Here is a 23,083-nt window from a genome sequence, read left to right as displayed (position 1 = left end):
AGGCAACTTTTCGTTTTGGATTAGTTGTGGTTTTGCTGGTCAAGGGGATAATAATAATAATAATGATGGCATTTATTAAGCACTTACCTAGGTGCAAAGCACTGTTCTAAGCACTGGGGAGGCGACAAAGTGATCAACTTGTCCCACCGGGGGCTCACAGTCTCAATCCCCATTTTACAGATGAGGGAACTGAGGCCCAGAGAAGTGAAGTGACTTGCCCAAAGTCACACAGCGGGCAACTGGCGGAGCAGGGATTTGAACCCATGACCTCTGACTCCAAAGCCCGGGCTCTTTCCACTGAACCACGCTGCTTCTCTTTAGGGACTGTGCTTTTCTTTGTTTGCCCCAGAACTGGATTTGATGTTTCTTGGAGCAAAACTAAATTGCACTGAGGTGGATTCTTACCTCCACAGCTGACAGCTTGGTAGCCCTAAGCAAGGAGAAGCAGAGTGGCCTAGTGGTTAGAGCCCGGGCCTGGCAGTCAGAAGGACCTGGTTTTCAGTCCCGGCTCTGCCACATGTCTGCTGCGTGACCTTGGGTAAGTCACTTCCTTCTCTGTGTCTCAGTTACGGCAGCTGTAAAATGGGGGTTACGATGACTTTTGGATATAATAATAATGGCGTTTATTAAGCGCTTACTATGTGCAAAGCACTGTTCTAAGCGCTGGGGCAGATACAAGGTGATCAGGTTGTCCCACGGGGGGCTCACAGTCTTAATCCCCATTTTACAGATGAGGGAACGGAGGCACAGAGAAGTGAAGTGACTTGCCCAAAGTCACACAGCTGACAAGTGGCGGAGCCGGGATTTGAACCCACGACCTCTGACTCCAAAGCCCGGGCTCTTTCCCACTGAGCCACGCTATTCACCCCCACCCCACAACACTTGTGTATCTATCTTTAAATTCTCTATTATAATTAATTTTTATTCATGTCCGTCTCCCCCTCTGTAATAATAATAATAATGGCATTTATTAAGCGCTTACTGTGTGCAAAGCACCGTTCTAAGCGCTGGGGAGGTTACAAGGTGATCAGGTTGTCCCACGGGGGGCTCTCAGTCTTAATCCCCATTTTACAGATGAGGCCACTGAGGCCCAGAGAAGTTAAGTGGCCTGCCCAAGTCACACAGCTGACAATTGGCGGAGCGGGGACTTGAACCCATGACCTCTGACTCCAAAGCCCGGGCTCTTTCCACTGAGCCACGCTGCTTCTCTGTAGTGTAAGTCTGTTATGAGCAGGGAACATGTCCACTAATTCTGTTGTATTTTCCCAAGCGTTTAGTACAGTGCTCTGCACATAGTAAGCGTTCAACACATGCCATTGATTGATGGCTTGATTGAAAGTCAAAGCAAAATCACTTGGTTTATAACATGAAAGGACAATCTTGTTTAGACAGGGAGGGGAGAAAATGTGTGGTTCTTTTATCATTACTGGGAATTAGTGGCAAGTCGCTCGGTGATATTTGAAAGAACACGTTTGGGAAATCCAGTCGTGGAATTGAATAGATTGATATTGATGAATAAATCCTCGCAACAATAAAGCCTAGGGAAGGTCTAAGGGAGTGGGGTGAGAATATCAAATTACTTTCTTCCTCTTTTCCGAACACTTGAACCGACAAAGGAAAAAGAACGGCTCGTCAGGCTGAAATAGCGCAGAGACAACGATGGAAGGCAAAGTGATCTACGAATTTGTATTCTCGACCCCACTAAGTTTAGGAGTAAAACATAAGACGGTCGGAAAAGCCGTAGAGAAAACTATAAGGGAACGTGGGTTGCCCACTATTTATTACAAGCTGGAAATGGACTGCTTCCTGTGTGCAGAGCACTGAGTAAAGAAAAGCAAAAATTCAAATGGCCAAGGAATTGCACCGTAAGAGGAACAGCTTGGCCAAGAGGAGCAGCGTGGCCCGGTGGCAAGACCCCGGGCTTGGGGGTCAGAGGTCGTGGATTCTAATCCCGGCTCTGCCACTTGTCTGCTGTGTGACCCTGGGCAAGTCACTTCACTTCTCTGGGCCTCAGTGACCTCATCTGTAAAATGGGGATTGAGACTGTGAGCCCCACGTGGGACAACCTGATTACCTTGTATTTACTCCAGAGCTTAGAACAGTGCTTGGCACATATTAAGTGCTTAAAAAATACCATCATCATTATCATTATTATTATTATTATTAAATTTGCCTTTAGAGCTTCTTCAGATGCATCCCAGGCCAAAGAGGGTTAGGGGGAGAGCCTGCCTAGTCTGATGTTCTGCCCCCAAAGAGTCCAGCGAGGGGGGCATAGAGTCAGATGTGGAGAATGGGGAATGATAATAATAATAATAATAATCACGGTATTTGTTAAGAGCTCACTATGTGCCGAGCATAAGTGCCGGGGTAGATACAAGGTGATCAGGTTGTCCCATGGTGGGCTCAGAGTTTTAATTCCCACTTTACAGATGAGGTAACTGAGGCACAGAGAATTAAGTGGCTTGCCCATGGTCACACAGCAGACAAACAGCAGAGCTGGGATTAGAACCCATGTCCTCTGACTCCCAAGCCCGTGCTCTTTCCACTAAGACACGTTGCTTCTTTCATCTTCTCCTACTTAGGTGTATATCTGTAATTTCTTTATTTCTATTATTGTCTGTCTCCACCGCTAGACTATAAGCTCACTGTGGGCAGGGAATGTGTCTGTTATATTTGTGGGCAGGGAACCTATGAGCATGGGGCAGGAGTCCCAGAAGACAGGGAAATGCATGAAAACCCAATGGATCATTCATAGATTTGGAAGATAGGAAGAAGCCGGACACATTGAGTAAGGTTTACCAGAAGTTGAAAGGAAATATTAGAGGGAATCGGGAAGGCTTTGGAACAGTTAATTAGGCCAGGGGAATCATTAAGAAGGGATGAAGTCAGATAACTAAATCAAAAGGTTTTGGAAATGATGGGAAATAAAACATTACGCTTTGCGGGGAATAATTTTGTGAGTTCAGAGAGAGAGCGTGGCAGAGGATGGCACTGTACTAAGTGCTCGGATAGATACAAGGTTGGACCCAGTCCATGTTCCCCGTGAGGCTCACAATCATAATCCCCATTTTACAGATGAGTTAACTGATGCCATAGAAGTGAAGTGACTTGCCCAAGGTCACACAGCAGACAAGTGGCAGGGCTATATCCTTCCAACTCCCAGGCCCGTGCTTTATCCATTAGGACATGCTGCTTTCTCCAGTGGGTGCCACACAATCACTGGAGGATTCTGGTCAGGTTGCCCAAGGAAAACGTCCTGGTAAGCCAGGAGGGCCTATGACTCTGGGGGAGTTGGAAGGGAACAAAGGTTGAAGGGAAATTCAGCTTCAAGTGCCTTGATCAGAAGGGAAAATCAGCCCATTGCCTCTATGTTTTATAGGGGGAGAAAACACAAAATTGCACTATCCTTTGGTCTCTTTGTCCTTAGATGGATAACAAATACCACACAAAAAAAACTGTCTTCTAGTAACTCCATTTGTTACTCTGTGGGCCCTGTCAAGTGGTTCGGAGAACTCGCCATCCCTCTAGACCGTAAGCTTGTTGTGGGCAGGGAATGTATCCATTACATTGTTATACTGAACTCTCCCAAGCGCTTAGTACAGTGTTCTGCACACAGTAAGAGCGGTTGCCTTCAGCCTCTTCCAACTGCCCCATCCCTTGAGTTTGGAAGTCTAAGGGATGACGGTACTGATTGGAAAAAAAAGAAGTGACACTAAATTTCAACTGCTCTAAGATTCTTTGTGCGGTGTACCAGAGTGAACTAGTTCCATCTGCGGGGGCATCAAACTTGGGAAGCATATCTTTCCCACATGGCCGATTTGGTGGATTTACACAGACAGCAAGATCAATTCAGGTTCTGCTGTGGCACGAGCTGAACAGCACATTCCAGGCTCACTGAGTATTTGCTTGGAGAAGTTTTATCTTCGAACCGTTGAAACATTTCTCGAGCAGTGGGTTTTCAGAGGGTGCAAGAATCCAAAGCAACGTGGTCGAGGGGAAAGAGCCCAGGCCTGGAAGCCAGAGGACCTGGGTTTCTAATCCCGGCTCTGCCACTTGTCTGCTGTGTGAACTTGGGGAAGTCATGTCATTCTCTGGGCCTCCGTTACCTCATCCGAAAAATGGGGATTAAATCTTCCTCTGACGTAGACTGTGAGGCCTTTGTGTGTCCAACCTGATTATATCCACTCCAGTGCTAAGAATAGTGCTTGACACATAGTGAACGCTTAACAAATACCATCAAAAAGGTTTATTATTAGTAGTAATAATGATAATAATAATAATATGGCATTTGTTAAGCGCTATGTGCCAGCACTGTACGAAGCGCTGGGTGGATACAAGCAAATTGGGTTGGACTCAGTTTCCATCTCCAATTTGCAGATGGAGGTGGAATTAGAACCCATGTCCTTCTGACTCCCAGGCAGAGCCGGAGTCAATGGGTCGTGGCTTTCCCCTCCAGCCCCTTCCACATCCCACTCCCCTGTGAAGGTAGGCACCAGGACTTCACCTCCACTGCTATAATAATAATAATGATGGCATTTATTAAGCGCTTACTATGTGCAAAACACTGTTCTAAGCGCTGGGGAGGTTACAAGGTGATCAGGTTGTCCCACAGGGGGCTCCCAATCTTAATCCCCATTTTACAGATGAGGGAACTGAGGCCCAGAGAAGTGAAGTGACTTGCCCAAAGTCACACAGCTGACAATTGGCAGAGCCGGGATTTGAACCCATGACCCCTGGCTGCAAAGCCCGGGCTCTTTCCACTGAGCCACGCTGCTTCTCTAAGCCACGCTGCTCTGCCCCAACCCCAACCTGGGTTCCTGGGTTAAGCACTTAGTACAGTGCTCTGCACACAGTAAGCGCTCAGTAAATACGATTGGTTGATTGATTGATTGGGCGCTAACTTTAGCTGTGGAAATGCTTTTAGTCAAGTAATCCCAGGGCCAGAGGTCCCTCTGGCCAAGACACCCGGGCTACTGAGGCCACTCGGGTGGCTAGAGACTGTGACTGTGAGCCCACTGTTGGGTAGGGACTGTCTCTATATGTTGCCAATTTGTACTTCCCAAGCGCTTAGTACAGTGCTCTGCACAGAGTAAGCACTCAATAAATATGATTGATGATGATGATGCTAGAGGCCTGTCCTTATAAGAAGCCTGTGCTCTCCCTCTACCCGCTTTACCCTATCCCATTTGGAACATCACAAATCTTATCCTCTTCCTCGCCAACCTTCCTACGAGGCCCCAGGCTGTTGGCGGGAGATTTCTCTGGAGGCTTGAGCAGATAAACTCGGTACAAAGTGGAATACGCCAGGTTTCGGTGGGGAATGTCAGGAATGCCGAACTCCTTTAGGTGGAGAGAGGGTGCATGTGAGGTGAGGAAATTTGGGATTGAAGAGCGAGGCTTTATTAGGAAGGCATTTGAGACTTAGCTACTGTTCAGACTCCAGTGTTTTCAGCGTTGCAGTTAGAGTCCCTTGCCACTCTTTGGAAAATCTGTGAGCTCTTCATGTCAATCAATCAGTCAATCGTATTTATTGAGCGCTTACTGTGTGCAGAGCACTATACTAAGCCCTTGGGAAGCACAAGCTACATGTCCCCCCCCTCAAGCCTGCAGAAGTGCCATTTTTCAATCATTCCCCATAACCCAAGTTACTCGGTTTTCATTTACAGAACTATCCAGCTTTGCACAACTTCTGACACTTTCTATTTCCCAGTTGTCACGATCCTTCTAAACAACTTTCTTCCCGGGGTACTTAACCTCCACCTAGATCGTTGTCATCAGCAATATTCATTCATTCATTCAATCAATCGTATTTATTGAGCGCTTGCTGTGTACAGGGCACTGTACTAAACGCTTGGGAAGTACAAGTTGGCAACATATAGAGACGGTCCCTACCCAACAGTGGGCTCACAGTCTAGAAGGGGGGGTCTTTTGTGTTGTCTCATTTTAACTCGGTGGAGAAATTTTAGTTCCATTGTTTTCGGAGAATCCCAGGTCGCGAATGCTGAAAACTCTATGCCAAATTTAAAGACGACAAATTCTGGAGCAGTGGCGAGGTGAGGACTGTAATTACATTGGACCCCGTTTTCCTGTTTCATTTTATGTTCCCAGTTCTCTCCTTAAGAAAGTTTCCCTCTCTGAACAAAACTATACTATTGTGTTTTGCAGCTTGCAAAAGGACTCTTCTATCCTTGTACTAATTTATTCTACCATTCTTGAGTTGTATATCTCACTTGCCTGTGTTATTGGAATTATTCATCTTCACTACCAAATCTTCCTAGAGCAGAGGAGTGGGGCTGGCTGCCTTGCCACTTTCTTGAGAAAGTTTCCCAAGTTTCTCTAAGGCCAAGATGTGCAATTTACTCTTTCGGAATAATTTAGGAGAGTTCTGTTTATCTTCCAAAGGGGCTGGGCAGGGCATATTAAACTGCTAAGGGCAGCGAAGAGAAACAATTTAAAAGTGACTGATAAAGGCTCAGAATCACCTATATCATGATGTAGCCCACATCAGGTTGGATGCTTTGGCTAGATTAGTAACTTTTGTTGGAGGAAAAAGTAGGAATCTTGCTGGCTCCGTGCTGAACATGTGATTTTTAGTAAAGTCAGAGGCTCTGGGGTCTTGAGATATATGCAGAGTAGGGAGGACAAGCGTTCCTACCTTTTAGGTGTGATGTTCCTCAACTAAATGAGTTAATTTGAGAAAGTGAAAGTGCTCTGAGAATCTTGGTTGAAAGGCACTTTGAAATTACAAAGTTATTCCCATTTCCCTTGATTTATAGATTCCATTAGAGCAGACACGCACTTCAAATGAGACTCTCCTGAAACACCCAGAGAAACAGGATATTCACCCCCGGAGAAAGTGTCTCATTTTTCTTTGCTTTTCCACATCTCAGATCTGATTAGCCGGGCAAAACAAACTGTGTTTTCGGGGGGAAGATAAAAGCGCCTTCATAAACGAAGCGGAGAGGTTAGTATGCTTTAGCTAAGTTAAGTGGAGCAGCGTGGCCTTGTGGAAAGAGCGTGAGCCTGGGAGACAGAGGACCTGGGTTCTAATCCTGCCCCTGACACTCATGTGCTCTGTGACCTTGGACAAGTCACTTCATTTCTCTGGGCCTCGGTTACCTCATCTGTAAAATGGGGGTCAGAAACCTGAGCCGAGACAGGGACTGTGTCCAACCTGATTAGCTTGTATCGACCCCAGAAATTAGTATGGGGCCTGGCATACAGTAAATGCACAACCGATACCATTTTTTCAAAAGCCCTGTTCTAAGCCCTGGGGTACAGTACAATTTGATCAGACACAGGCCCTCCTCTGCATGGGGCTCCAAGTCTAAGTGGGAGGAAGAACAGGCATTTAGCCCCCATTTCACAGCTGAAGAAATGAGGCCAGGAACAATCAAGTGACTCCCCTTTTAGACTGAGAGCCCACTGTTGGGTAGGGACTGTCTCTATATGTTGCCAACTTGTACTTCCCAAGCGCTTAGTACAGTGCTCTGCACACAGTAAGCGCTCAATAAATATGATTGATGATGATGATGCTCTTTCCACTAGGCTATACTGCTCTACACTAGACAAGACTGTGAGCTCGCTGTGGGCAGGGCCTGTGTCTGATGTTTTAGTGTACTCTCCCAAGCATTTAATACAGGGTTTTGTACACAGTAAGTGCTCAATAAATTACTAGGTGCTTGACACACAGTAAGCGCTTAGCCTACCCCGCGAGCTTGGTTCGTAGCTTTGACGGCTGAGAAGGCTTTCACAAAAACTAGGGCTTGAAGTCAGGTCTCCACATTCTAGCCATATTTTTTGATTTTTATTTTTTACGGTATTTGTACTTATGTGCAAGGCACTCTACTAATCGATGTGCAGATACAAGCTAATCAGGTTGGACGCAGTCCCTCGTCCCATGTGGGGTTCACCGTCTTAATCCCGTTTTACAGATGGGGTAACTGAGGCACAGAGAAGTGTGACTTGCCCAAGGTCACACAGCAGCAGAGTGGCGGAGCTGGGATTAATAATAATTGCGGTATTTGTTAAGTGCTTACTATGTACCAGGCACTGTACTATGTGCTGGGGTGGAGATAAGCAAATCGGGTTAGACACAGTACCTGTCCTGCATAGACCTCGCAGTCTTAATCCCCATTTTCCAGATGAGGTAACTGAGGCACAGAAAAGTGAAGTGACGAGCCCAAGGCCGTGCAGCAGACAAGTAGAGGAGCCAGGATTAGAACCCAGGTCCTTCTGACTCCCAAACCCATGCTCTATCCACTAGGGAATGCTGCTTGCCCAATTTTCTCTGGACTGGAGGGTCTCCTCCCATAGAGAAGCAGCGTGGCTCAGTGGAAAGAGCCCGGGCTTTGGAGTCAGAGGTCATGGGTTCAAATCCCAGCTTGCCAGCTGTGTGACTTTGGCCAAGTCACTTCACTTCTCTGGGTCTCAGTTCCCTCATCTGTAAAATGGGGATTAAGACTATGAGCCCCCCGTGGGACAACCTGATCACCTTGTAACCTCCCCAGTGCTTAGAACAGTGCTTTGCATAGAGTAAGCGCTTAATAAATGCCATTATTATTATTATTTGATGGCAGCATGCTGGGGGGAGTGGGGGCGGATCTGGCTCCCTTTGTCTATGATTAGAGGCGGCTTCCTCAGTCCCCATCTGCGGTGTGGTCGTAGACTCCCCTCGAGCTAGACGGTTGCTCGGTAGTGTCTCTTTGAGATGCCCAGTTTGCCGTCGTAGCTGGGGCTCCCTTGTTCTGATAGGGCGGCCGAGATCATCATCATCATCATCAATCGTATTTATTGAGCACTTACTATGTGCAGAGCACTGTACTAAGCGCTTGGGAAGTACAAATTGGCAACATATAGTGACAGTGCCTACCCAACAGTGGGCTCTTGCTTCCGGCCACTGCCTGGTCACTTTCCTCATTTCTCAGGAGATTAATACATAGCCCGCTCGATGGCTCGGGTACCACGTTTTGATGCTTGCCAGTCCGGGTAGCTCTGCCTTCCTCTCAGAACCCAACCATTAGTTTGCTGCGGCCCCTGGGAACCAGGGTCCTGGGGTAAAGGCTGAGGAAGCGCATCCCTTCCTGGTGCTTGGGAACCGTCTAGGTCAGGATGGATGTTGTAGAGTTTTGCCTCTTCAGTCTGAGGGCCCACCTGCTCCCTCCTAGGATGGAGGAAAGGTGAGAGTGTGGACAAGCGTCGGGCCGATCGCAAATGCTTTCGCTGCCGGGAGAGGAAGAACTCTGTGTGCTTTATTTCCCATTGGAGTGCTGTGCGATTAATGCCCGGCTAGAAATCATCTGCGGGGAAGACAGACACGTTCTTCCGATCCTTCTCCTAAATCGCTAAGTAGCTGAGAAACAACTGGCGGGAGAGCTACTTCGGTGCTGGAAGCTTAGGACGACACTTGACCATTCTCCTGAAGCCAGATATGTAGACGTTTGTAATGCCGTATTTGACAAACATAATTTATCTGTCTTGGTATAATGCATTTCCCATCTGCAGTCTCTTCCTCCGATGTCAAGTATGCCTCATATCCTACTGACTGCCTATCCTCAGAGTGATTTTTTTAAAATTCTTTTATAAATCATTACATTGCAAATATATGTCAAGGCTATGTCTCGGAAATATTAGCTCTTCTCCTCCTACTGTGGAGGGAGAGAGGACAGATCCTGCCCAGTGCAATTGAAATCTCCTTCCAGGGCAGTAGATAATGCTATTATATTACATTATATTACATATCTATTCTATTTATTTTATTTTGTTACATATCTATTCTATTTATTTTATTTTGTTAGTATGTTTGGTTTTGTTCTGTCTCCCCCTTTTAGACTGTGAGCCCACTATTGGGTAGGGACTGTCTCTATATGTTCACAACTTGTACTTCCCAAGCGCTTAGTACAGTGCTCTGCACACAGTAAGCGCTCAATAAATACGATTGATGATGATAATGCAGGACTGTAAATTTCTGGCACTGTGAGACCATGAACGTATACAGCGCTTTCGTTTCAGATCGATTAGCTCCCTTTAGCCTCTCCACATCCCTACCCCAGCTCCGAGTGAAAGATTGTGATCCTTGATTCAGACACCCTCCTGACAGAGTAAACTGACTGTATTTCAGGGCCTGCTCATGGAGGCACACAAACGAGGGTTAAGTCTGTCAGAAGGCAGGCTAGCTGCTGAAAAGCAAGTGCACCATCTGGAAAACGGCAAAAGGGACCACAACTTGATCGTTCAAGTGAAGGGGAGTATTTTTTCTTCGCCCCTGCCGGAGTCTCTAGAGGGATCCGGGGCTGAGACTGTTCTTCTCAGGAGCAGGTGAAAAAAGCAAAAAAAGGGAGAGGCGGTGAAGAGGAGGGGAGCCTGGCCCTTTAGGATTACTAGATGAGAGGTCCCAAAAAGGCCTTGGGTGCCATGTTAGTCGGGAGGACATGACTTCTCGGAGAAGTGCCTGAAGTTCAGCTCTCCCCCTTAGCTCCACCTTACCCTCCTTGGTCTGGCCCTTCTCCCCACTTCTGCCTCCTGAGGTTGAGCTGTTTCCCCCTCCCCTCTCTGCAATATGAGGACTGGGAGACACACAGAGAGAAAGAGAGAGAGCGCAGGTGGGGGGCGGAGACTTCAGAGGAAGGGAGACTTCACTCTTGTCCTCCTCCTCTCCATTGCCTCCACTTTCTCTTCATCCCAATGGCAGAGGTGGAGGGAGGCTTCCTCATGAGGTTTGGCTGCAGCCTGCTTTCTGGCCAAGGTGGCAGCAAATGGAAGCTCTAACGCGTTTTTTTCTTAAGGTATTTATTAAGCAGTCACTATGTGTCAGGCACTGAACTAAGCGCTAGGATACATCCAAGCTAATTATGTTGGTCACAGTCCCTGTCACATATGGGGCGAACAGTCTCAATCCCCATTTTACAGCTGAGGTAACTGAGGCCCAGAGAAGTGCAGTAACTTGCCCAGGATCACCCAGCAGACGAGTGGCGGAGCCAGGATTAGAATCCAGGTCCTTCATGACTTCCGGGCCTGCGCTCTCGCCACAAGGCCACGCTGCTTCTCATGTGTTGGCGGCATTTTAGCGGAGGAAGAATGGGGAGGGTGGCCGGATTACTTCCTACTAGTTCATCAGGAGACGGGTCAGATATCTAACTTCAGAACCTCCCAGAGGAATATAATTGTTCGCTCCCCTGACATGTGCAACACTTCAGTGCATTTTGGGTCAGAACCTGGTGATGGCTGCTTGACTTTGGCAGCACCCAGATCAGCATGTTTCTTTGTCACAAGGACAGGAATTAGAATCAGAGGTGAAGGCATAGGGGGTGGATTTATAGAGCAGGTGAAACATCAGAGAAATAACTGTGAAGCAGGAGGATGTTGCTTTGGGAAAGTCAGACTCGATGGCATCAATTTGACCAAAAAGGCAAATCTCGAGGTGATGAAGGGTTAGGGAGAGAGTTGATGGTTTGGGGGGAACAGCAGAGTGGTCCAGCAGATGCCAAAAAGGAACTACTAATGGCAAAGCTCACTCCATCCATTTTGCTTCTTATTTCCTTTCATTCTTGGGTTTCCTTTGAATGGTGAGCTAATTAGACAGAAAGCGATGGGGAAGAGGGGCAAGGGGAGGTAAGCAATACTGATAACGCCCGGAGATTGGGATTTTGTTATCACCATCGCCTTCTTCCTCTCCACAGACAATTTCTTGGATCAGTCAGTCGAAATCCACCAGGACATTCCTCCAGAACCTTGGAGCCTGGGGATATTTTCCTAGTTTCTTTTCGAGTATATCTGGCTCACCTACTTTATTCGAAAGAGCTGACGTTGTGCTGGGTCCCACAGAACCACATATAAGGTCTGCTCGATGGATCTGTGACCCTAAGTGATTCCCAAAGACTGGTTTCATCTCATCCCATCAGGGAGACCAAGTGACAAAAGATTACCACAATGCTGCATCACGAGGATTTATGCTGTACAGTTAATCTACCCCTTCCAAATTGTGGCCCAATTTTGTTTCAATTATAAACAGTCCCACTAGTATCATAAAAAATATTACCTGTAAGGGTAGCCGTGGTATTTTGAGCGGAATATTGACAGTAGAAAACTAAAGAAGAACACCACGAGTCCAAGTCCCACCAGGCAAATGACTGAAAATTAAGGAGAAAAGACAGGGAGTCATGAAACAGATCATTCTTAGGTTTTCCCTACAGGACAACACCAGTTCAAAAGATTAAAGGTCCCATTCAATTATCTATTCCCAGGGCTGGCCAAAGGGAAATGTATGACAATCTCAAACCAATAGTATCAATCAAACTTTACGCTATTCCTACTCTCAAATTTTGTGGGACTGTACCACTTGGAATGAACCAGTCCTCCTCCCGTCACCCCACGTCTCTTTGGAAAATGGCTCTTTGGCAAATGCAGCTACTCTGAACAGGGTTGTCGGTGACTGAGAAAATTGAAAATCTTCCAGCATTTCTGGTTATCTGATCTAAATTGGATTCTTACCAAAAATTACAGGGAGGATGTAAAACATTCTATGTCCTGAGGCTGAAGAAACAGTAATGTTCCTGAAACCAGGGCTCAGTCTTGTTTTCGCACTCAGAGGAAGATTTTTTTACTCCAAACTAGTTAGTTAAATAAGGAAAAGTATGTGTATCCTTCATCAGAATGTGCTAGGAATAGTTCTAATGATGATACACATTTCATTCACTGCACAGTGAAATTTCCTTTTTGCTGGCTTCAATTTAATGCTTATAATATTTCAGCCAGATGCTGATAAAATTCAACGATCTTCGTACAGATAGCACCGGAAAATTCCTGCCAGTGGAAAAGGTTTCTGTGCTCCACTGTATTATCTTGGTAAAAAATCAATTTTGTTAAAATACATAACAGAGCTCTGTAGAAATGACTATGGCCTGCAAATTCTATTCTCTCTCTAGTTTTGGGCATTTGCCTTAAATCTAAAAGCATGACAGCCACAAGTGGAGGGGAGAGAGAGGAAATTGAAGGCAAAGGAGGAGAAAGATGGAAGAAGTAAACTCCAAACCCAACTCAGAGTGACAGCACAGAAAACTTGGTATTTTTCCCCCCTTTTGCTCTGGCTTTGTGATAATATAAATCTCTCGCTGTTGAGGACAAGAGAGCCAAGGACAGCCTTTCTGACATTTTGTTTCAGATAACGTCCCTGTGAGGAATTTGAGGTGCACAGTGGCAGCAAGTCCAACAGCCCCGAGGAATAATACTTTCGGATGGGCCACCCCAGAAATAGAGAATTATTACAGTTCTGTTCAGAAACGAAAAGCACTTAAGGATATAATAATTCACAGCTCCCGAGGTCAGAGAGGTCTTTAACTTCTATTGTGAAGGCCCAAGTCTTAGTACAGAGATCGACCTAGGGGGGAAGAAATGCAATTGATGATTTGGCAAGGTTTCTTTTCACAATTGTTTTTCTTAAGGAAACACTGAATGCCGTGTGCACTTATGGGAAGAAGTCCGCTGCTCTGGATTCTGAAAAGTCCATGGGCCTTTTTCTGGATAAAGTTGCTCGTCTGGGCCTGCAGGTGAGCTACGCGGGCTGGAAGGGCAAAGCGACCCTCGCAGCATAGGGTAAGTAAACCAAGCAGGTGGTTTACATGTTGTAGAAACTGGAGGTGCCCGGGGAGAGGGCTCCGGTTCCTTCCCTGCCTGACACCCAAACCCTACATTAACGGGTAAATAAGTGCCTCATGATTAGTTGACTCACCATGACAGACAGCAGCTTCCACAGGGAATTATGCTCCCGCCAATCCCCTGCCTGGACACAGGGAACTGACCCGAGCAACCCTTCTGGGGGGTAGGGGGTACGGGGCTGACGTTCTTCCTGTTTCCTGAAAGAAATGGTGAGGCCCACTTCCCGAGTAGTGGTAATGACAGCTATTTTTTAAGTTTTTTTCAATGGTACTCATTAAGCACTTACTGTGTATAATAATAATGATGGCATTTGTTGAGCGCTTACTATGTGCAAACCACTGTTCTAAGCGCTGGGGAGGATACAAGGTGATCAGGTTGTCCCACGTGGAGCTCACGCTCTGAATCTCATTTTGCAGATGAGGGAACTGAGGCACAGAGAAGTTAAGTGACTTGCCCAAGGTCACACAGCTGACATTCGGCAGAGCTGGGATTTGAACCCATGACCTCTGACTCCCAAGCCCGTGCTCTTTCTACTAAGCCACGCTGAGCTGTTCTAAGCACTGGGGTAGATACAAGCTGGTCAGGTCGGACACAGTCCCTCACGGTCTGAGTATTGAATCCCCATTTTATGACTGAGGAAATAGAGGCCCAGAGAAGTGAAGTGACTTGCCCAAGATCACGCAGCAGGAAAGGGGTGGGATTGGAACCCAGGTCCTCGGACTTCTAGACTGTCTCCTCTGTGTAAGGAACTGCAGTGAGTCTTTAGGAGCCCAGCCAGCATCTCTCTTGAAGCCGGGTTTGGGAAGAGTACAGAGGGATGGTGTGTCCTTAGGGTGGGACATCTGCTTTTCTGTTTTTCAAGTCCTGGATTGGAATTCAAGTCCTTTGGCTCCCAGGCCGGAGCTCTATCCGCTGGGCCATGCTGCTTCACAAATGTACATCTGGGCTGGACGCCCACTCTGGATGTTTTCCCGCAATGGGGTGGGTCTGGCTTTAGAGGCCGTTGACAGGGGATATCTGCGTTTGGAAGGTAACAATGTGGCCTCGTGAAGGAGCATGGGTTTACAAGTCCGGAGATACAGGTTCTAATCCCGGCTCCGCCACCTGTCTGTCACGTAACCCCGGGAAAGTCACTTCAGTTCTCTGGGCCTCAGTCTCCTCATCAGAAAAATGGCCAGTAAATTATTGTTCTCCCTCCCCCCTGTGAGCCCCATGTGGGACGAGGACTGTGTTCGACCTGGTTGACTCGTATCTATCCCAGTTTTTGGCACAGCAATCGAACTTGTACTTCCCAAGCGCTCAATACAGTGCTCTGCACACAGTAAGCGCTCAATAAATACGATTGAATGAATGCATGAATCTCCACAGAGAGGCTGGACTGATGCCCCAGGCCCTTTCCAAACAGCTAGTGGTTCTGGGCAACCCAGTCTCTACAACAGGGCAGGGGATTAGCCCGCCTGGGCTGGGATCCCTTGCTCCTTGCGGGGCAGGAGCCCCAAGAATACTCTGGGCCCCGGGCCAGGCTGGAGCGTCAGGGGTCAATTTAATGAGCTTGTAGCTTCTCTGACCAGCCCCCTCTCAGGATCTCACCTGGAAAGTTTCCAGTCCTCTACCAGTCTCAGCTATGGGAAGGAGAGTGAAGCAGAGGCCTTCCCTTTCCATTCCTAGCTTGGGCAGTGACTAGCGAGTGGCAGGCAATCTGTTACAAGTCAAAACTCACCCGTGCTGGGCAGCAGTGACATGGGAGAGAGCCGAGGGTGGAGACTGCATGGAAGGAAGCATTTTAACCAAGTATTTTAACCAAGAAAACTTTATGGATCCCCTACCGGAACGGGGGCAGATGGAGGTGGGGCATTGTGTCCATGGAGTCGCTAAAGGGTGGAAATGACTCGTCAGCATAAGACAAGCTTCTCTCAAACATGCTGTTTAGACTTGGGACTGCCACCAAAGGATTTATTCAGAATAGTCAGGATCAGCTGGGATCAGGGCAAAAAGCCAGGGGGCCTAGGTGAGGAAACAGCATCTTAGCTCTCGTCTCACTTTCCAGATTCTGACTGAGAATACATCACTGAGAAGCAGCGTGGCTTAGTGGAAAGAGCCCGGGTTTGGGAGTCAGAGGTCATGGATTCTAATCCCAGATCCGCCACTTATCAGCTGTGTGACTTTGGGCAAGTCACAACTTCTCTGTGCCTCAGTTACCTCATCTGTAAAATGGAGATTTAGACTGTGAGCCCCACGTGAGACAACCTGATTACCTTGCATCTGCCCCAGCTCTTAGAACAGTGCTTGGCATTTACTTAAGCACTTAACAAATACCCTCATTATTATTATTATTTATCACCACTGGGCAAAGATGTTACCTGAACTTGCTCTCCCCGGGGCTTTAGAAATGCAAAAGGAATCGAATCAACCGGCTCGATTTTCAAGAAAAGATTTTTGTGTTCTTTTCTTTTGAAGAAAGACTTTTGTGTTTGGCCGCTTGCCTCAGTTAAGCAGTCACCCATCATCTGAGCCCCTCTTTAGAAGGTTCCATGCAAGTTTCCAATACTATTTCACCTTAGTACAACTTTTAGAAAATTCAAAAAGCTCAAAGGCCATGTAGCAGTACAGGCTCTACAGGCCTCAAAAGAAGACCAAGAGCTGGGGAATGAAGAGGAAAGTGAAGGCAGGTAAAGGCACACTGACAACCCCCAAATTTAAGGCTTCTTTGAAGTCTTAATCCACTGGGTTTAAGGAAAAGTGTTAAAAGTGTCTGAACAGCATCTCCTATAAATCATAGAGATTGAAGTACAATTAAAATATAATTGGCTGTGGGTAACTTACTTCGCCTTTTTCCAACATCCCCTTTGGAGGTTGCGGCTTCGTTTAGGAGAACCATCCCCATGGTGATAGCAGCATCTACGGTGGTTGTCAAGGAAACGGCAGAACTGTGGAGATCAGGGTGAGCCTGCGTAACCTAATTTCATTTGGTATGAACCAAAAATGTCAAAAATGTTCTCGCCCAGATTACAGAATATGGGTATTACAAACATTTAAATATCAAGGTACTTTCCTCCGTGTAACATACCTGTTTTGGGTGTGTACGACATACCTGCGCACACCTGACTTTTTTTCTAGCAGTTATAACCTGAGATCGGCAAAGTTGGATAATGTTTCAGAAAGCCTATCGATGTTTCAATTTTAAATGAAGCCTTATGAAATTCTATGTTGGGAACTGTGACATTTCAGATAGAACACCTATGTCCACCTTGGCTTTGGCACAAAGCGTTTAGAACAAAAAGGCAGCACTGTTTTTCCCACCCCGCTTCACGATTCCCGGCTTAAACGTCCCCGCGACTACAACGCCTGGGTGTTCATTTCTTCGGTTCTGGAAAATATCAAGGACAGAAAGACTTCTAATAACTGACAGTGTCTAATAACTAGCTTTACGAAGACACATGAAGATTAAAAACAATCTAACTTACCATGATCCAGAACTACTCAGTTGCCTGAAATGTTGAGAGAGAGAAAACGGTTACTTCTGTACTTCCGCTGTTGGGTAGGGACTGTCTCTATGTGTTGCTGACTTGTACTTCCCAAGTGCTTAGTACAGTGCTCTGCACACAGTAAGCGCTCAATAAATACGATCGATTGATTGACATCTGTTCTGAAGGGGAGTGAAGAGGGAGTGCGCCATACTGAAAGACACAATGAGGAAAGAGTCCTCCCCCTCTAGGCTATGAGCTCTTTGAGGGCAGGGATCATGTCTACTGACTATTGTACTATTCCCTCCCTAGCACTCAGTAATAATCATAACGGTACTTGTTAAGTGCTTGCTATGTGCCAAGCACTGTTCTAAGTGCTAGGGTAGATACGAGTTAATCATCATCATCATCAATCGTATTTACTGAGTGCTTACTGTGTGCAGAGCACTGTACTAAGCGCTTGGGATGTACAAATTGGCAACACACAGAGACAGTCCCTACCCAACAGTGGGCTCAGGTCGGACACAGTCCCTGTCCCCCATGGGGCTCACACTCTTCATCCCCATTTTACAGATGAGGCAACTGAGGCCCAGAGAAGTGAAGTGGCTTCACGTGGTGGAGCTGGGATTAGAACCCAGGTCCTTCTGACGGTCCCCGGCCAGTGCTCTATCCACTAAGCCACGCTGCTTCCCAGTTACCAGTGCTCTGCAAACTCTAAGAGCTCAATAAATTTGACTGATTGAAAGAGTCTGGCTTGAGATTTTGGCCTGCGGAATTTTTTAAAAATTTCTGGCGGCGCTAGCGATTACAATCACTTTCTACCCCATCACTTCCAGAAAGGGCCCTGAGGACTTTCTTTTAGGCGATAACTGCTGCTTTGATTTTTGCCTAGCATTTCCCAATTGCCCTATGCTGTGTAGAAGGTTGGCATTCAATAACCTTAATTGCCCTGAGTACTGACCTACTGTTATTCATTCATTCATTCAATCGTATTTATTGAGCGCTTACTGTGTGCAGAGCACTGTACTGAGCACTTGGTAAGTCCAAGTTGGCAACATACAGAGACGGTCCCTACCCAACAGCGGGCTCACAGTCTAGAAGGGGGAGACAGAGGACAAAACAAAACATATTAACAAATAAAATAAATAGAATATGTACAAATAAAATAGAGTAATAAATATTAAGAGCTTACTATGAGCCAAGCACTACGGTGGATACAAGCAAATCAGGTTGGACACAGGCTGTCATTCATTCAATCGTATTTATTAAGCGCTTACTGTGTGCAGCGCACTGTACTAAGCGCTTGGGAAGTACAAGTTGGCAACAGAGACGGTCCCTACCCAACAGCGGGCTCACAGTCTAGAAGGGGGAGACAGAGGACAAAACAAAACATATTAACAAATAAAATAAATAGAAGAAATATGTACAAATAAAATGGAGTAATAAATATTAAGAGCTTACTATGAGCCAAGCACTACGGTGGATACAAGCAAATCGGGTTGGACACAGGCTGTCATTCATTCAATCGTATTTATTGAGTGCTTTACTGTGTGCAAAGCACTGGACTAAGCGCTTGGGAAGTACTGTTATGAGCCTAGAGTTTCCCGCCTGGTAGCCCCTTTCATTTCAAGGGCTCTACAGTGCTGACACCCATCTGACAAGGGCTGAATGGGGCAAAGCCTGGGCTTTTTGGAAAGAACGAGTAATCCTCGGAACCGAGACACTGCCCGGGAGCGGGAATTACAATTTTTTCTGGTAGGTGTTATGCGTTTGCTAAGTGCCAGGCACTGTGAGCAGTGTGACTCAGTGGAAAGAGCACGGGCTTTGGAGTCAGAGGTCATGGGTTCAAATCCCAGCTCCACCGTCAGCTGTGTGACTTTGGGCAAGTCACTTAACTTACTTCCCAAGCACTCAGTACAGTGCTCTGCACACAGTAAGCGCTCAAGAAATACGATTGATTGATTCTCTGGGCCTCAGTTACCTCATCTGTAAAATAGGGATTACAACTGTGAGCCCCACGTGGGACAACCTGATCACCTTGTAACCTCCCCAGCGCTTAGAACAGTGGTTTGCACATAGTAAGCGCTTAACAAATGCCATCATTATTATTACTAAGCGCTAAGGTATGTAAGCTAATTGGGTTGGATGCAGTCCACGTCCCGTACGGGGCTCACAGTTTTAATCTCCATTTTACAGATGAGGGAACTGAGATCGAGAGAAGTGAAGCGACTTGTCCGAGGTCACAAGGCAGACAGAGTGGCGGGGCCGGAATTAGAACCCAGGTCCTCTGACTCCCAAGGCCCGGGTTCTTTCCAAGAGGCCACACTGCTTCCCTAAATGAAGCTCATCCCTCTCCAATTGACAGCCTTGGCTCAAACGGGCAACGCCAGCCCCGGGATGAGGCTGGAGAATCAGTCCCCGTCACTGGAAATCCTGAAATACAGCCCCAGCTGTATTTGATGATATGAAAACATCTAAGCAGCGTGGCTCAGTGGAAAGAGCACGGGCTTGGGAGCCAGAGGTCATGGGTTCGAATCCCGGCTCCGCCTCTTGTCAGCTGTGTGACTTTGGGCGAGTCACTTCACTTCTCTGGGCCTCAGTTACCTCATCTGGAAAATGGGGATGAAGACTGTGAGCCCCACATGGGACAACCTGATCACCTTGTAAACCCCTACCCCAGCGCTTAGAACAGTGTTTCACACACAGTAAGCGCTTAACAAATGCCATTATTATTATTATTATTATTAAGTATACTGAATCGTCACCGGGCCCGACATCATAAATGACCTCCTATAGTTGGAAGACCCGATCGGAGATGGCCGGACTTCCGCCTTCAGCTCTGGAGATTCCTTAGTTTTGTTTGAGGACCGGGCCCAACACTTCCAAGACGCCTCCCCAGCCTAAGCCCTTATTTCTCCTTCTCCCACTCCCTTCTGCGTCACCCACGCACTTGGATTTGCCCCCATTATTCACCCCTCCCTCAGTCCCAAGGTACATACCTATAAATTCACTTATTTGTGTTCACATCTGTCTCCCTCTCTAGACTGAAAGCTCCTTGTTGGCAGGGAACATGCCTATCAACTCTGTTATACTGTACTCTCCCAAGCGCTTAATACAGTGCTCTGCCTACAGTAAACGCTCGGTAAATATCACTGATTGACACTGAATTCCGTTCCCATTAAATTTCTTACCTTGAAAGGATTAAATCAATCAATCAATAGTATTTATTGAGTGCTTACTGTGTGCAGAGCACTGTACTAAGCGCTTGGGAAGTACAAGTTGGCAACATATAGAGACAGTCCCTACCCAACAGTGGGCTCACAGTCTAAAAGGTCTAAAGTCTTAAATGCTACTTTTCTTGCTGGCTGGCTTTCCCGGCATAAATATTGGAGTCAGAGGTCATGGGTTCAAATCCCAGCTCTGCCACTTGTCAGCTGTGTGACTTTGGGCAAGTCACTTCACTTCTCTGGGCCTCAGTGACCTCATTTGTAAAATGGGGATTAAGACTGTGAGCCCCCTTGGGACAACCTGATCACCTTGTAACCTCCCCAGCGATTAGAACAGTGCGTGGCACATAGTAAGCGCTTAATAAATGCCATAATTATTATTAATGGAAGAGAAATGAACTGCGGCCTGTTGGATAGTGCAGGGGCCTGGGAGTTGCCACTTGTCTGCTGGGGGAATCTGGGCAAGTCACTTCACTTCTCTTGGCCTCAGTTCCCTCATCCGTAAAGTAGGGATTAAGACTGTGAACCCCAATGTGGGACAGGGACTGTGTCCAACCGGATTAGTTTGTATCTATCCCAGCGCTTAGTCCAGTGACTGGCACATAGTAGGTACTTGCCAAATACCATTAAAAAAAAAAGTTGCAGAACCTAATCATTTGTCAAGGAGGACACGTTCCCTTCAACCCAGAATCAGACCAGCCTCCCCAGGACCCAGCCCCACATGGTTTTTATTCAGTCAGACATATTTACTGAGCGCTTACCGTGTACAAAGCACTGTACTAAGCACTTCTGAGAGTACAATACAACAACAAACAGTCACAGTCTATGGATCCAAGGAAAGCTCCATGTCTGGAAAATCAGAAATCATTAGGAAATGGTTTATGCTTTTTTAGAGCTATTTTACCACCTCCGTCTCTATTCTTATATTATTCAATTCTGACTAATACCGAAAAACCACTTTACGCCATTAAGTCTCTAATATATCGCCGTCTCCATCTATATCATTACATTTTCACTAAATATATGGTCTTGCTAACTACTCCCTAATGTATTCAGGCAATGTAAAGTCCCCCTTATCTATCTTTTGCTTAACCTATACAACCTGACACTTGACTGTCTCATAAAATCCTCATCTGGAAGATTGAAGTGCTATGGAAAACGAATATCTCCTCTCCCTTGGGACTAAAAATGTATAAAAATTTACTGAATTTAGGTTCCTGGTTTAAGGCTCATTCCAACAGTAAAAGAGGTTTCTTAAATCTTTCTGTTGTCTCCAGTAAAATGAATTGACTAGAGAATGGAAAATGGTATTACTCTCAAAAACTCAGTCTACCTTTTGAGAGATTTCATTGGGGGTAAATTACATCTCTGTACCTCAGTTTCTTCTTCTGAAATACGGGGATAAAATATCTGCCCTCTCCAAGACCAGGAGAGCCCCACGTGCGACATGGACTCTGTCCAACCTGGTTACACTGTCTCTACTCCAGTGCTTGGCACATAGTAAGTGCTTAATAATAATCGTGGTATTTGTTGAGCACTTACTACGTGCTGTTCTAAGCGCTGGGGTAGTCACAAGTTAATTAGGTGCCACATGGGGCTCACAATTTAAGTAGGAGGGAGAATTGGTATAGAAGGGAGGCAGTTTAGCCTAGTGGGTACAGCACAGGCCTGGGAGTTGGAAGGACCTGGGTTCTAATCCTGTCTCTGCCACTTGGCTGTGTGACCCTGAGCAAGTCACTGTTCCGTGCCTCAGTTCCATCGTCTGTAAAATGGAGATTGGGACTGTGAGCCCCATGTGGGACAGGGACTGTGTCCAACCCTACTTGCTTGAATCCACCCCAGTGCTTAGTACAGTGTCTGATAGTAAGTGCTTAACAAATACCACTGCTATTATTATTATGCAGATGAGGTAACTGAGGCAGAAAGCAGTGAAGTGACTTATCCAAAGTCACACCACACGCAATTCAGATCCTCTGACTGCCGACCCGTGCTCTTTCCACTAAGCCATGCTGCTTAACAAATTCCCCGCTGAATAGGGTTGTTAACCTATGCTCTACATGCAGGAAACTTTCAAATAGACTAAAGGATCACTTGATTGTCTTTCCAGTCATGCAGCAACAGTTTAGAACGGTGCTTGGCACATAGAAAGTGCTTAACCAAGAGAAGCAGCGTGCCTTAGTGGAAAGAGCCCGGGCTTTGGAGTCAAAGGTCATGGGTTCAAATCCCAGCTCTACCAGTTGTCAGCTGTGTGACTTTGGGCAAGTCACTTAACTTCTCTGGGCCTCAGTGACCTCATCTGTAAAATGGGGATAAAGACTGTGAGCCCCTTGTGGGACCACCTGATCACTTTGTAACCTCTCCAGCGCTTAGAACAGTGCTTTGCACGTAGTAAGTGCTTAATAAATGCCGTTATAAACCAATACCATAATTATAATGGCATTTTTGTTGGGAATTTTTCAGTACCTGTCAGGCTTGGTTTGCAGTCCCAAGATCGAGATTTCTGTCGGCTCTACCAACGCTCACTCTGGAACTGCTTCCCTTCTGGGCTCTCAGGATCCAAACGGCGCTGGGGAGAACGCCGGCACCACTCGTTCAACCTCTCCCCTGTTGCATTTCTGAGGATGTGTCCCCAGACGGCGACTTTAAAAACAAAACAAAACACCAACTAACTTCACCGCTCTCAGGTTGAGCTTCTAATGCCTGGCCGATGGGGATTTCTAGGCCGTGAGTCCGTTGTTG

General features: G+C 46.6%; 1 protein-coding gene across 1 annotated transcript in view; it reads right to left on the bottom strand.

The window, feature by feature from the left end:
• TUSC3 (tumor suppressor candidate 3) overlaps nt 1-23,083 on the bottom strand; it is a 165,545-nt gene that overhangs the window by 3,240 nt on the left and 139,222 nt on the right. Inside the window, exons 9-10 of the mRNA XM_038769127.1 lie at nt 16,477-16,551; nt 12,038-12,128 (exon numbers count right to left, since the gene is read on the bottom strand). Of these exons, the coding sequence (XP_038625055.1) occupies nt 12,038-12,128; nt 16,477-16,551 (166 nt within the window). The remainder of the gene's footprint in view (nt 1-12,037; nt 12,129-16,476; nt 16,552-23,083) is intronic.

The sequence above is a fragment of the Tachyglossus aculeatus genome, chromosome X5 (genome assembly GCF_015852505.1).
Source record: "Tachyglossus aculeatus isolate mTacAcu1 chromosome X5, mTacAcu1.pri, whole genome shotgun sequence".
Lineage (NCBI taxonomy): Eukaryota > Metazoa > Chordata > Mammalia > Monotremata > Tachyglossidae > Tachyglossus > Tachyglossus aculeatus.
Note: the sequence above shows the minus strand (reverse complement) of the source record. Positions and strands in the feature narration are given on the sequence as shown.